Here is a 13,845-nt window from a genome sequence, read left to right on the forward strand (position 1 = left end):
TGTATTCTCTAACGCAGCCCCAGTTAGTTTTATTCTGTTTATGCATGAGAGCATTCACTTGCATAGGGCAGAAAGTTTAAACATTAAAATCTCTGGTCATCACTTAGGATCCTTGGTTGTGCGCATTAAACCTTTCTAAGGTGCACAATAAAGCCTTAATGGCATAGCAACCACTGTCTATGGACGAGCTTTACAAGGAGTACAGGTTCTAACCGGCGGACTGTATCTCTTTTTAAGCAGTTCCAGAGCTGGCTGCCCCATTCCGATGCAGCTTCCAGAATTAGTTATTCATAATTAGCTACCGGAACAATGTATTCCGATGGTGTTACGTATCTTTATAATCCAGTGCTGGTTGACGCATCACTTTGCACGTATTGATTGAATTCTTGAATTATTCTCTCTGAGTTGATAAGGTCTCGGATCAACGCATGACATGTAATTCTACCAACTTCAGGATGTTAAACCAGAATAGTTCCATACACCGGTTCACAAGAACCAAATTATTGGGTACATGGTTACACACACCATGGTTTTGGAGTTTTCTCTATCCCAGACCAATACCAAATAGAGAAGGCATGGAGGGATGAACTTCCTCCAACAAAAGGGTATATAGACGGCATCTAACACGTCAATCCGTATCAGCTTTATCGTTGAGCACTTACAAAGAATTGAGTTCCCCATGTTGGGCGATATCTCCGGCACTTTTCAAACAAGGTCCTCAAGTCGGCGTTATGCGCTTTACAGACTATCAGTTATTCCGGACGGAATGTCGGTGTTTGTAAAGAATCTTATAGTGTGTCGGATCGATACGACTTGTCGGCGATGACTAAATAATCGGTAAATGTGTTATCGATCCCATAAACATGCAGCAGTATCGATTATGCCTTCGGACTTAACTTATAATGTGCACAATATATGGGATATGTTCGACGCGAGCACTGTCGTCCGGAATAACTGATTGTCTGTAAAGCGCATTACGGAGAAAGAAACTTTGTTGACTACATATAAGGCAATTTATCGGTCAGTTGTAAACGATGCAGCGCCTGTGTGAACACCTCAAACAAGCGATACGTAGTGAATAGGTCTGCCAGAACGCTGCCCTTAGAACTACAACAGGATATCTCCGCAGTATACCCCAGACATCCTGGGATAGTTTTAGCCCAACTAAGATCAGGCAAGTGCAACCACCTCAATTCCTACATGTCAGTAATTGGTTGTAGCGTACCTGAAGTGTGCTCCAGTTTTTTGTTTGTCCAGCTAAACCTAGTTTACTCTGGACACATCCCATCTTCGTTACAAAGTTCCTTGATCTGGATACAAGCTGATGTACACAAGCGCATAGGTTAGGATAGGTTGTAGAAGAAATTGATGTCAATTTTGTGTTGAATTGTTGTTCACTTAGGCCACTATAGGTCCATAGTGATCCCCTTTAAAGTAGTTTCAGAACCTCCACTTGTCCGTCTTCTATTAAATAAATCTTAGAACAACAAACAAGAGGTCCTGATGAAGGCAATTATGTTCCTTATGCGCTTTACAGACTATCAGTTATTCCGGACGGAATGTCGGTGTTTGTAAGGAATCTTACAGTGTGTCGGATCGATACGACTTGTCGGCGATGACTAAAAAATCGGTAAATGTGTTATCGATCCCATAAACATGCAGCAGTATCGATTATGCCTTCGGACTTAACGTATAATGTGCACAATATATGGGATATGTTCGACACGAGCACTGTCGTCCGGAATAACTGATAGTCTGTAAAGCGCATTAAGCTGCACTGCCGCAGATCAGTGAGAGCCTGAAAGGAAAAGGGAGCCTAGTATATTGTTTCTTCTAAATGCCGTCCAGACTATAAGTTTATCCGGGCGACAGTGCTCGCGTCGAACATATCCCATATATTGGCCAAAATATATGTTAAGTCCGAAGGCATAATCGATACTGCTGCATGTTTATAGGATCGTAAAAACATTTACCGATTATTTAGTCATCGCCGACAATTCGTATCGATTGGCCACACTGTAAGATTCTTTACAAACACAGAAATTCCGTCCGGAAAAACTTATAGTCGGGACGACACATAACAAAAATGGATGAAATCACAAAAATGTTTACAATAACAACAAAACATGCGTTAGCTGTTTCAACCGGTGTTAACAAACAAGATAATAGCTAATAAATCTCCCTTTAGTTAGCATTTTTGTTTTTTCTCTTGCTTGTACACAACGAACATTTCCAAACTTTTTTTCTTTACCTTTGTAGGTCCCATGTGATGTGACTAATGCAACACTAAAATACAAACCCTAGTATTGAACAGCCCTGTCTTCAGATATTATCCTACGTAAATATACAACTTTCTCATCTTTAATATGAAGAAAAATTTATTGTTTACGCTGTTTATACTTTGTAAGTACCGCATCAAAGAAAAAAGCATCCCCAAGTGAAAAATACTAGAGATTTCTATTTCCTGTGCCCAAATGCCAAATTTTTCGTGTCATTTCGACCTCCATTTACCAAATTTGGAATTCACATTCCAAATTAAACCGTACTTTGTTTCTTATATATCATTGTTTTTGTCTCCCCGTCTTGCAGCTCTTTGTGCCTCAACATGTATGGCAAAGAAACATTTCTTTTTCTCATTTTACAAATTATTTGATTTCTTGCAAAAAGATAATCCCAACAATGGAACTAGCACCAACAAAACTGTGGAAGAAATGACCGATGAATTGGGTGTTAGTCGTGGACGTTGCTTTTACGATTTCATCACTTTTGTTGGCTATGATGACATGGAAATATGTTCTGTGGATGACGAGTATATTCTACATTTGCTACCCTCACCATCTGCAACAGAAGTCCCACGAAAACCACCCATTATGGTGAAATGTCTTCTGGACAATCCTCTAATAGGAAATGGAACAAATGAATTACGTGTCATGAACTCGGTTCAGGAAATTGTCGACTTACTAAAACCGGTTGGAAATACCACAAAACGCTATCAGCCCGGTAGTTGTGTAGTTGTATTCTTCTACACTCCCACTTGCTTGGGTTGTTCTCTGTTATCCACTCCAATTTCTGAATTACCTTATGCCTTTAAGACTATACCTGTGGCAGCGATAGATGCTTATAAATTTCCAAGTTTTAATACCGAATTTGGTATAGTGGCCTTGCCCACTGTTATGCTGTTCCATCAAGGACGTCCCGTGGTCAAATACAAAGGTCAAAGCAATTGTAATACATTTGTTACAAGACATACAGGTCTTAAACCCGCTGAAGTACCCAAAAATCTACCCACCTCACCCTTGGTATTCTCGTTGGATAGTCGAACCGATTATGTTTTAATTATGGCCTGGTTATTTATATTCACATGTGCCGGTTATTATTTTGCCCAATCTCGTTTGTGTACACAAATTGTCGAAATGGTTAAAAGAAATTGGAGAGAATCCGAAGAACTGGAGCACAACAATTGAAAGAGGGACCTCAACTATCATTAGACGGAAAGAACTGATGTCACAAAGTCCCATTTAGATTGTAATATAGTTATAATTTTGGGGATAACATTTTTTTTGAGGGGGTTATATCTCTATATGGCATTCTATAATGAATTATAGTATTTATATTTTAGCTAATTACAAAACGAAAAAAATTAAAATTGCTTTTTTTATAACAACGACAAACGTAAAATTTCTATAGGAAATTTTCTGAAAAAAAAAATTCATTTCAATAGGAAATTTTCCAAAAATTTGAATTTCTATAGGAAGTTTTCCAAAAATCCCATTTCTATAGGAAATTTTTGAAAAATTGTCTTTCTATAGGAAAGAAAATTTTTATTTCTATAGGAAATTTTCGGAAAATTTCATTTTTATAGGAAGTTATCTGAAAATTTTATTTATATAAGAAATTTACTGAAAATTTAATTTCTATAAAAAATTTTCTGAAAATTTAATTTCTATAGGAAATTTTCTGAAAATTCCATTTCTATAGGAAATTTTCTGAAAATTCCATTTCTATAGGAAATTTTCTCTAAATCTCATTTCTATAGGAAATTTTCTCTAAATCTCATTTCTATAAAAAATTTTCTCAAAATTTTATTTCTGTAGGAAATTTTCTTGAAAATTTCATTTCTATAGGAAATTTTCTGAAAATTGAATTTCTATAGGAAATTTTCTGAAAATTCAATTTCTATAGGAAGTTTTCTTAAAAATTAATTTCTATAGGAAATTATCTGAAAATTTCATTTATATAAGAAATTTACTGAAAATTTAATTTCTATAGGAAATTTTCTGAAAATTCCATTTCTATAGGAAATTTTCTGAAAATTCCATTTCTATAGGAAATTTTCTCAAAATTCCATTTTTATAGGAGTTTTTTGTAAATCTCATTTCTATAGGAAATTTTCTGAAAATTCAATTTCTATTGGAAATTTTCTGAAAATTCAATTTCTATAGGAAATTTACTCAAAATTCCATTTTTATAGGAAATTTTCTAAAAATTTAATTTCTATAGGAAATTATCTGAATATTTCATTTATATAAGAAATTTTTTGAGAATTTAATTTCTATAGGAAATTTTCTCAAAATTTTATTTCTGTAGGAAATTTTCTTGAAAATTTCATTTCTAAGAAAATTTTCTTGAAAATTTCATTTCTAAGAAAATTTTCTGAAAATTTCATTTCTAAGACAATTTTCTGAAAATTGAATTTCTATAGGAAATTTTCTGAAAATTGAATTTCTATAGGAAATTTTCTGAAAATTCAATTTCTATAGGAAGTTTTCTTAAAAATTAATTTCTATAGGAAATTTTCTGAAAATTTATTTCTACAGGAAATTTTCCAAAAATTTGAATTTCTATAGGAAGTTTTCCAAAAATCCCATTTCTATAGGAAATTTTTGAAAAATTGTCTTTCTATAGGAAAGAAAATTTTCATTTCTATAGGAAATTATCTGAAAATTTCATTTATATAAGAAATTTACTGAAAATTTTATTTCTATAAAAAAATTTTCTGAAAATTTAATTTCTATAGGAAATTTCCTCAAAATTCCATTTCTATAGGAAATTTTCTCTAAATCTCATTTCTAACGGAAATTTTCTCTAAATCTCATTTCTATAGGAAATTTTCTCAAAATTTTATTTCTGTAGGAAATTTTGTTGAAAATTTCATTTCTATAGGAAATTTTCTGAAAATTTAATTTCTATAGGAAATTTTCTGAAAATTTAATTTCTATATGAAATTTTCTCAAAATTCAATTTCTATAGAAAATTTTCTGAAAATACCATTTCTATAGAAAATTTTGTCTAAATCTCATTTCTAAAGGAAATTTTCTTTAAATCTCATTTCTATAGGAAATTATCTGAAAATTTAATTTCTAAAGGAAATTTTCTGAAAATTCAATTTCTAGGGAAATTTTCTGAAAATTTCATTTCTATAGGAAATTTTCTCAAAATTTAATTTCTATAGGAAATTATCTGAAAATTTCATTTATATAAGAAATTTTCTGAAAATTTAATTTTTATAGGAAATTTTCTCTAAATCTCATTTCTATAGGAAATTTTCTGAAAATTCAATTTCTATTGGAAATTTTCTGAAAATTTCATTTATATAAGAAATTTTCTGAAAATTTAATTTCTATAGGAAATTTTCTGAAAATTCCATTTCTATAGGAAATTTTCTCAAAATTCCATTTCTATAGGAAATTTTCTCTAAATCTCATTTCTATAGGAAATTTTCTCAAAATTTTATTTCTGTAGGAAATTTTCTTGAAAATTTTATTTTTAAGAAAATTTTCTGAAAATTGAATTTCTATAGGAAATTTTCTGAAAATTGAATTTATATAGGAAATTTTCTCAAAATTCCATTTCTATAGGAAATTTTCTAAAAATTTCATTTATATAAGAAATTTTCTGAAAATTTAATTTCTATAGGAAATTTTCTGAAAATTGAATTCTTATAGGAAAATTTCTCAAAATTCAATTTCTATAGGAAATTTTCTCAAATTGGATTTCTTCAGGAAATATTCTGAAAATTTCATTTCTATAGGAAATTTTCTGAAAATTTCATTTTTATAGGAAATTTTCCAAAAATTTCATTTCTATAGGAAATTATCTGAAAATTCCATTTATATAAGAAATTTCCTGAAGATTTCATTCATAAAAGAAATTTTCGGGAAATTTCATATCTATAGAATTTTTTTTAATTTCTCAAAATTTAATTTCTATAGCAAAATTTTATTTTTAAAGAAAATTTTCTCAAATTTTCTTTCCAATGGGAATTTTCTGAAAATGTATATAGTTTGGAAAATTTAATTTCTGTATGATTTTGCCAAAATTTCTTTTCTATAGGAAATTTTGTCAAAATTTCATTACTTTAGGAATTTTTCTCAAAATGTCATTTCTAAAAAAAATTTCTCTAAATTTCATTTCTATAGGAACTTTTCTCACAATTTCATTTCATTTTCTGAAATTTTCTTTTCTATAGGAAACATTATGAAAATTTCACTTCTATAGGCAATTTTTGGAAAATTTCGTTTCTATAGGAAATTTCTTCAAAATTTTATTTCTATAGAAAATTTTCTCAAAGTTTAGTTCAATAGGAAATTTTCCAAAAATTTCTTTTCTATAGGATATTTTTCCAAAATTTCATTTCTGTAGGAAATTTTTCGGAAATTTCATTTCTATAGGAGATTTTTTCTAAATCTCATTTCTGAAAATTTTATTTCTACTTGTTCAGAAAATACCCCCATTTATAATTACATTCTTGTTTCTATCACATATGCCTTGATCTAGATTCAAATTTTATTAGATACATAAAATATTTTTTCAGTTGATTCAGAGCAGAGGACAAACTATTTTTTCAATTTTCCCTCTTAATTCGAAAAAATAAAACTTTCTTCGCGCTTTTTAAGCTTCTCTCAATAGTTGTTGAAATATTCGAAATGCGTGAAATTGTCCACATTCAGGCTGGTCAGTGCGGTAATCAAATCGGTGGAAAATTTTGGGAAGTTATTTCGGATGAACATTGTATAGATGCTACAGGAACTTATTATGGCGATAGTGATCTGCAGCTGGAACGTATAAATGTATACTACAATGAAGCCACAGGAGCCAAATATGTTCCAAGGGCAATTTTAGTCGATTTAGAGCCTGGCACAATGGATTCTGTGAGATCGGGGGCATTTGGTCAAATTTTCCGACCCGACAATTTTGTATTTGGTCAATCGGGAGCTGGTAATAATTGGGCCAAAGGTCATTACACAGAAGGAGCAGAATTGGTGGATTCGGTTTTGGATGTAGTGCGTAAAGAGGCTGAGGGATGTGATTGTCTTCAGGTATGAGTTATATATGGAAATTGGAACATATTTTTTGTTAATGCGTGGGTATCTGTTTAGGGCTTCCAGTTAACCCATTCTTTGGGCGGTGGTACCGGGTCTGGCATGGGTACCTTATTAATATCCAAAATTCGTGAAGAATATCCCGATCGCATAATGAATACTTTTTCTGTAGTTCCATCACCCAAAGTCTCTGATACAGTAGTGGAACCTTATAATGCCACCTTGAGTGTCCACCAGCTGGTGGAAAATACCGATGAAACATATTGCATTGACAATGAAGCCCTCTATGATATATGCTTCCGAACTCTGAAATTGACAACACCCACATATGGAGATCTAAATCATTTGGTATCGGCTACTATGTCAGGTGTAACGACATGCTTACGATTTCCAGGTCAATTAAATGCGGATTTACGAAAGCTGGCCGTCAATATGGTACCATTTCCCCGTTTGCATTTCTTTATGCCTGGATTTGCTCCGCTCACCTCCCGTGGTTCTCAACAATATCGAGCCCTCACCGTGCCAGAATTAACCCAACAAATGTTTGATGCAAAAAATATGATGGCTGCCTGTGATCCAAGGCATGGTCGATATTTAACTGTGGCAGCCATATTCCGTGGCCGTATGTCCATGAAGGAGGTGGATGAGCAAATGTTAAATATCCAGAATAAAAATAGCAGTTTCTTTGTCGAATGGATTCCGAATAATTGCAAGACAGCTGTTTGTGATATACCTCCTAGGGGCCTTAAAATGTCGGCGACCTTTATTGGTAATTCCACGGCTATTCAAGAGCTATTCAAACGTGTTTCCGAACAGTTCACGGCAATGTTTCGAAGAAAAGCTTTCCTACATTGGTACACTGGTGAGGGCATGGACGAAATGGAATTCACCGAAGCCGAAAGTAATATGAATGATTTGGTCTCGGAATATCAGCAATATCAAGAGGCCACAGCCGATGAAGAAGGTGAATTTGATGAGGATGAAGAGGGTGGCGGTGATGAATAATGATGACAAATTCTACATAGTTAAATTCCCAGTACGATGTATAGCTGTTTTTGTCTTTCGAAAAATATATACTCAATCTAAAGATCTGTACTAGGCCTTTGGTACTATATTTAAAAACTAATTTTGTGATAAATCTATTCAATTAATTGTTAAAATTAGTGAAAATTAATTTTTATACGAGTTGGGAGTTTTGGAGAGGACTCGTGTACTCTTGCCAACTGCAAGACATTGCTTTGCATTGTAATTGAAAAAAATGTAAACTTACTGAAGAGTATACAGCGAAATTTGACAAATTTTTCTATAGAAAAAAAATGTTGACAAAATTTTCTATAGAAATAAAATTTTGTCAAAATTTTCTATAGAAATAAAATGTTTGACAAAATTTTCTATAAAAATAAAATTTTTGACAAAATTTTCTATAGAAATAAAATTTTGACAAAATTTTTTATACAAATAAAATTTTGACAAAATTTTCTATACCCGTGTAAAAATTGGAGGATCCAATCCTATCTAATAATATCAAATTGGATCTAATTAGATCTGTTCAGATATTAGTTCAGACATACATGTCTGTTCTGGCTCACACCGCATTGTGCACCACACTATACACTTTCTACACACCACACACAAAGTTAGTTGTTCTGAGTCACACGTGTGAACTCTTTTTTTCGGACTTTTAATCGAAAAATGTGACAGCTGATTTTTTCTGCAAGCCATATTATTTGCAGATAGAAATTATAAACAAAACATATTTTGCCGGTATAAACATAAAAAATTAAATGTAATGCATAATTCAAAGCCATAAAATGCCTGCCGGATTTTTGTTAGGAGTGACTAATGTAAGGACAAGAGCAATTTATCAAGAACAAATAAGAAGGCGATTTCTACCTTTGTTTTGATTTGTTTTTTTTTTCTATCCCTCCTCAATGTTACTCATGAACAAACGATCGCCGTGTCGTTCTCGTTTTAGTTTTTGACGGCGGAGAAGTTTTTTTTTGGTTTTGGTCAAACAGTTTTTAACATCCATACATTAAAGGAAATTTTATTATAGTGGGCATAATTAACTATTCTGTTAAGGTTTTTCTCATTTGTATTGCTTAAATATTTACAATAATATTGCAAACAAATTTTCTATCGTGGCGGCCTCCATTTGCAGAAAGATGGTGGCGGCGCTAGTTTTTTTTAATTTGCTCAGTGATTTGTGCACCAAGAACACTTTGCAGAATTGAAGATGCCATATTTTTCATGCAATAAATTTGGTAAAATTCACTTTTCTTAGCCCATTGATTTTGTAAAAGTTATAATTTAATTACCTTATATTTTCAAAAAGACCTTTGATTTGTTTAGGAAAGCGGATAGTATTCACAAAAATCAAAGATAATTTTGCTTAAAACTTTTTTGTGTTAACTTTTAAAAATTGTGGCAACATTATACTTTCGAACACACTGAAAATCAGCTGATTAAAACAAACCCAAAATTTATACACCAATCAGAGGAAATTTCGGTTCAAATTTTAGATGGATTTTTAAAATCGTGGTTTCTGCCATATATAAGTGACTTTCCCAATAAAATTTGCAAATATTTATAAAAAAACATATTAAAGTTTCAGATTCTGTTATTTATTTGTTATAAAAACTTCTAACTTTGCATACGATGGCTGTATACTAAGCCTACACAAAAGAAATGTTCGTGTACATTTTCCAGGTCTATAACGGTGTATAGTGTTGGCCAGAACACCTTTTAAGTGTGACACCATACGAAAATTGTACATGTGTGTACCAGAACAGACACGATAATTGGATATGCACAGATATGCTATATATGATGCTAGATCTGGTTAGATATAATTGCAGATCTCATCATATATTGTATAATATCTAATTATATCTGGCATATCTAATAATATATGCTTGGATAGGACCGTATATAGCACTATATCTAATAAGATATGGTAGATATAACATCATATCTGACTATATATGGGTTTAAATACGGTCCAAAATATAATTAAAAACAATCATGAACAAATTAAAAAAATATTTGAAATATACGTCTAAAAAACTATTCGAGATATATACACAAAGTTACAGATGGGAAAAACAACTTTTGTTTATTTAACGGACTTACATAATAAATTTTAAAGTATTTACAAACATGTTTTTCGAGTTTCAGAACATGGTTGAGCTCCTTCACGTCATATAGTTTTAACAATCTAAAGCAGTCAGTTTTGGAAATGGATATAATATGATCAGCGCCAGTTTTTAAATGTTTTATCGGATACTGCTGGTTGACGTCAAAAAGTGTAATAAAAATAAATTGTTGAAAATGCGCAAAGAAGCAATTAACAGACCCATTTAGTATTTGTCGTTCCCATGCGTTTGGAGTATAATTAACCTTTCATCCAAAGCATTATTTAGTATCCAAAGTAGATTGCAAAATTAATTTTTATTTTGAAATATACTCATATAAAAAGACTGCTGTTAATAGGAAACACTGACTGCTGTTTTTTCGGTAAACAAAAAAGTGTTGTTTTAGCAGTTTTTCTGCTAAAGTAGCAAACAATCTGTTGGTTTGGAATAACAGACGTACAGCCCAAAACTTAGTAGTTTGCTTAAATAATAGAAATTCAAACATTAAAAAACATTTAGTAGATTTTGATTATGCAATAACATTTCTGAGCAAGTCGTCCTTTTTAATATATGTCCCACTCGGACATCACCAAACAGTCGTACCTTGAGGATGGGGCTTCTCAACAATACTTTCTTGGTTTTCTAAGCAATTTTGCTTATTGACGCAGGCGCCGAAGTGGATGGAGCCTCATTAGTCAAGATGATTTTAATATTTATATTGTAAATTTCACTTAATACGTTTTACTGCTATTAATTGCGTAAATTGTACTTGTTAAGTTTCAAATAACAAAAGTTTCTTCTTTTTACATCTATCATACGTTCTAATAAATGGGTTCTATACATTATATACAAATTATGGGCTTTTATGCGTTGAAAGATCTCGAAAGATATAATTGTATCAAATAATATACAATTATATCTAATTAGATCTGATTAGATGTGTCTCATTTTTGAGATCTGATCAGATCCAATTTCATAGCATTTAGATCTGACCAGATATAACCATTTTTCGGATCAGCTCAGATCTGGCCATGTCTTGGCTCAGATCTAATCATATCAAATCAGATCCCCCAATTTTTACACGGGTACAAATAAAATTTTTGAGAAAATTTTCTATAGAAATAAAATTTTTAGAAAATTGTGTATAGAAATACAATTTTTGACAAATTTTTCTATAGATAGAAATAAAATTTTTGAGAACATTTTCTATAGAAATAAAATTTTTGACAAAATTTTCTATAGAAATAAATTTTTTGAGAAAATTTTCTATAGAAATTACAATTTTAGAAAATTTTCTATAGAAATAAAATTTTGATAAAATTTTCTATAGAAATAAAATTTTGGAGAAAATTTTCTATAAAAATAAAATTTTTGAGAAAATTTTGTATAGAAATAAAGTTTTTGACAAAATTTTCTATAAAAAAAAAATTTGAAAAAAATTTCTATAAAAATAAAAAAATTTGAGAAATTTTTCTATAGAAATAAAATTTTTGAGAAAATTTTCTTTAGAAAGAGCATTTTAACAAAATTTTCTATAGAAATAAAATTTTTGAGAAAATTTTCTATAGAAAAAAATGTTGACAAAATTCTCTATAGAAATAAAATTTTGTCAAAATTTTCTATAGAAATAAAATTTTTGAGAAAATTTTCTATAGAAATACAATTTTTGAGAAAATTTTCTATAAAAATAAAATTTTTGAGAAAATTTTCTATAGAAATAAAATTTTGACAAAATTTTCTATACAAATAAAATTTTGAGAAAATTTTCTATAGAAATAAAATTTTTGAGAAAATTTTCTATAGAAATAAAATTTTTGAGAAAATTTTCTATAGAAAAAAATTTCTATAGAAAAAAAATTTAACCAAAATTTTGTATTTTTGAAAAATTTTTGAAAAAATTTTCTATAGAAATAAAATTTGTGAGAAAATTTTCTATAAAAATAAAATTTTTGAGAAAATTTTCTATAGAAAAAAAATTTCTATAGAAAGAAAATTTAACCAAAATTTTTTATAGAAATAAAATTTTTGAGAAAATTTTCTATACCCGTGTACAAATTGGTGGATCTAGCCAGATATTATTAGATCTCCTGCCATATCTGATTAGATATGGTAGTATATGTAGGCAGATCTGGACAGATCCGAAAAATGGTAATATCTGATCAGATCTAATTCTAAAGGAATTAGATCTGACCAGATCTCAAATTTGGCCCACATCTAACTATATCTAATTTGATATAATTAGATGTTAATATATCTAATTATATATAACTTTATCTTCAAATTTCCAATATTGATATTACAGTAATTAATAAAAAAAAAAGATTTATTTTATGGTATTATAATGAAAAGAGTATTTAATATTATAAGTTGGATCAAACATATGTACATTATATATGTCTAGGTATAAAATCTAAGAATTAAAAAAAAAAACAACAACAAAAACAAAATATATATATACATAGCCACCAAGGGCTCTGGCATTTAAATTTCCCAAGGCATTAGTACATTGCTCTCTGCAAACAGTTCTTTAAATGAGTCTCGCAATTCCTTCATTTGGCTACTCGGAATGAAAACTCTGAAAAATATAAAATATACAGAAGAATTATCAGTTTATTTAAAGATATATTTGCAAATAATACATATACTTACCAAAATTTGCATCTCGTACCCAATAATTTAAACCAACGCTATATTGAATGGTTTGTGCGAAGCCCCAAATACCATACTATGAATAATTGCACGGGAATGTATCCGGTTCACAGTGCAAAGCATCTCCAAATGTTTATTCTTTTTGATATTGGATAATACTTCCTTCTATCGCAACTTCGGATATGGCCTGGTCACAAATGTTTACGTCGCATCATCAAATATTTGATATCCCGTGTAAAAATTGGGGGATCTGATTTGATATGGTTAGATCTGAGCCAAGATATGGTCAGATCTGAGCAGATCCGAAAAATGGTTATATCTGGTCAGATCTAAATACTATGAAATTCGATCTGATCAGATCTCAAAAATGAGACACATCTAATCAGATCTAATTTGATATAATTGTATATTATTTGATACAATTGTATCTTTCGAGATCTTTCAACACATAAAAGCCCATAATTTGTATATAAAATGAGATCAATTGTTTTATTTAATAATACAGACAAAAAGTATGTGCATAATAAATATGTTTAATTAAAATTGATCCATCAAAGCTATTTAAGAGTATTGACAGTTGAGTTAGAGTGTTGTCCAAGGGTTTTTTCGTTTGTTTCTTCTGCTTTGGACTTAGACACTCGACTAAAGTATTACAGCGTTAAGACAATCTGCAATGAAATTAAGTAAAAAACAATTATTAAACAAATATAGGAATAAACAAATATGGGAATATATTGAAC

At 30.3% G+C, this 13,845-nt stretch overlaps 2 protein-coding genes across 2 annotated transcripts; both read left to right on the forward strand.

Moving 5' to 3' along the window:
- Nucleotides 1-2,327: 2,327 nt before the first annotated feature.
- On the forward strand, nucleotides 2,328-3,646 carry bug (thioredoxin domain-containing protein bug). Its single transcript, XM_075312113.1, has 2 exons — nucleotides 2,328-2,403; nucleotides 2,590-3,646. Exons 1-2 carry the CDS (start codon nucleotides 2,367-2,369, stop codon nucleotides 3,462-3,464), a joined length of 912 nt encoding a protein of 303 aa, XP_075168228.1. The 5' UTR covers nucleotides 2,328-2,366; the 3' UTR covers nucleotides 3,465-3,646.
- Nucleotides 3,647-6,792: 3,146 nt separating this feature from the next.
- Nucleotides 6,793-8,448, forward strand: LOC142238960 (tubulin beta-2 chain). Its single transcript, XM_075310722.1, has 2 exons — nucleotides 6,793-7,319; nucleotides 7,380-8,448. The coding sequence occupies exons 1-2, from the start codon at nucleotides 6,927-6,929 to the stop codon at nucleotides 8,325-8,327; spliced, it is 1,341 nt and encodes a 446-aa protein (XP_075166837.1). The 5' UTR covers nucleotides 6,793-6,926; the 3' UTR covers nucleotides 8,328-8,448.
- The last annotated feature ends 5,397 nt before the right edge of the window (nucleotides 8,449-13,845 follow it).

The sequence above is a fragment of the Haematobia irritans genome, chromosome 5 (assembly GCF_050003625.1).
Source record: "Haematobia irritans isolate KBUSLIRL chromosome 5, ASM5000362v1, whole genome shotgun sequence".
In the NCBI taxonomy this organism is placed as follows: Eukaryota; Metazoa; Arthropoda; class Insecta; order Diptera; family Muscidae; genus Haematobia; species Haematobia irritans.

Coding starts and splice junctions, on each gene's coding strand:
- bug (XM_075312113.1), top strand. CDS start 2,367: ATGAAGAAAAATTTATTGTTTACGCTGTTTATACTTT. Junction 2,404..2,589: donor GTTTACGCTGTTTATACTTT/GTAAGTACCGCA, acceptor CCCGTCTTGCAG/CTCTTTGTGCCTCAACATGT.
- LOC142238960 (XM_075310722.1), top strand. CDS start 6,927: ATGCGTGAAATTGTCCACATTCAGGCTGGTCAGTGCGGTAATCAAATC. Junction 7,320..7,379: donor AGGGATGTGATTGTCTTCAG/GTATGAGTTATA, acceptor GTATCTGTTTAG/GGCTTCCAGTTAACCCATTC.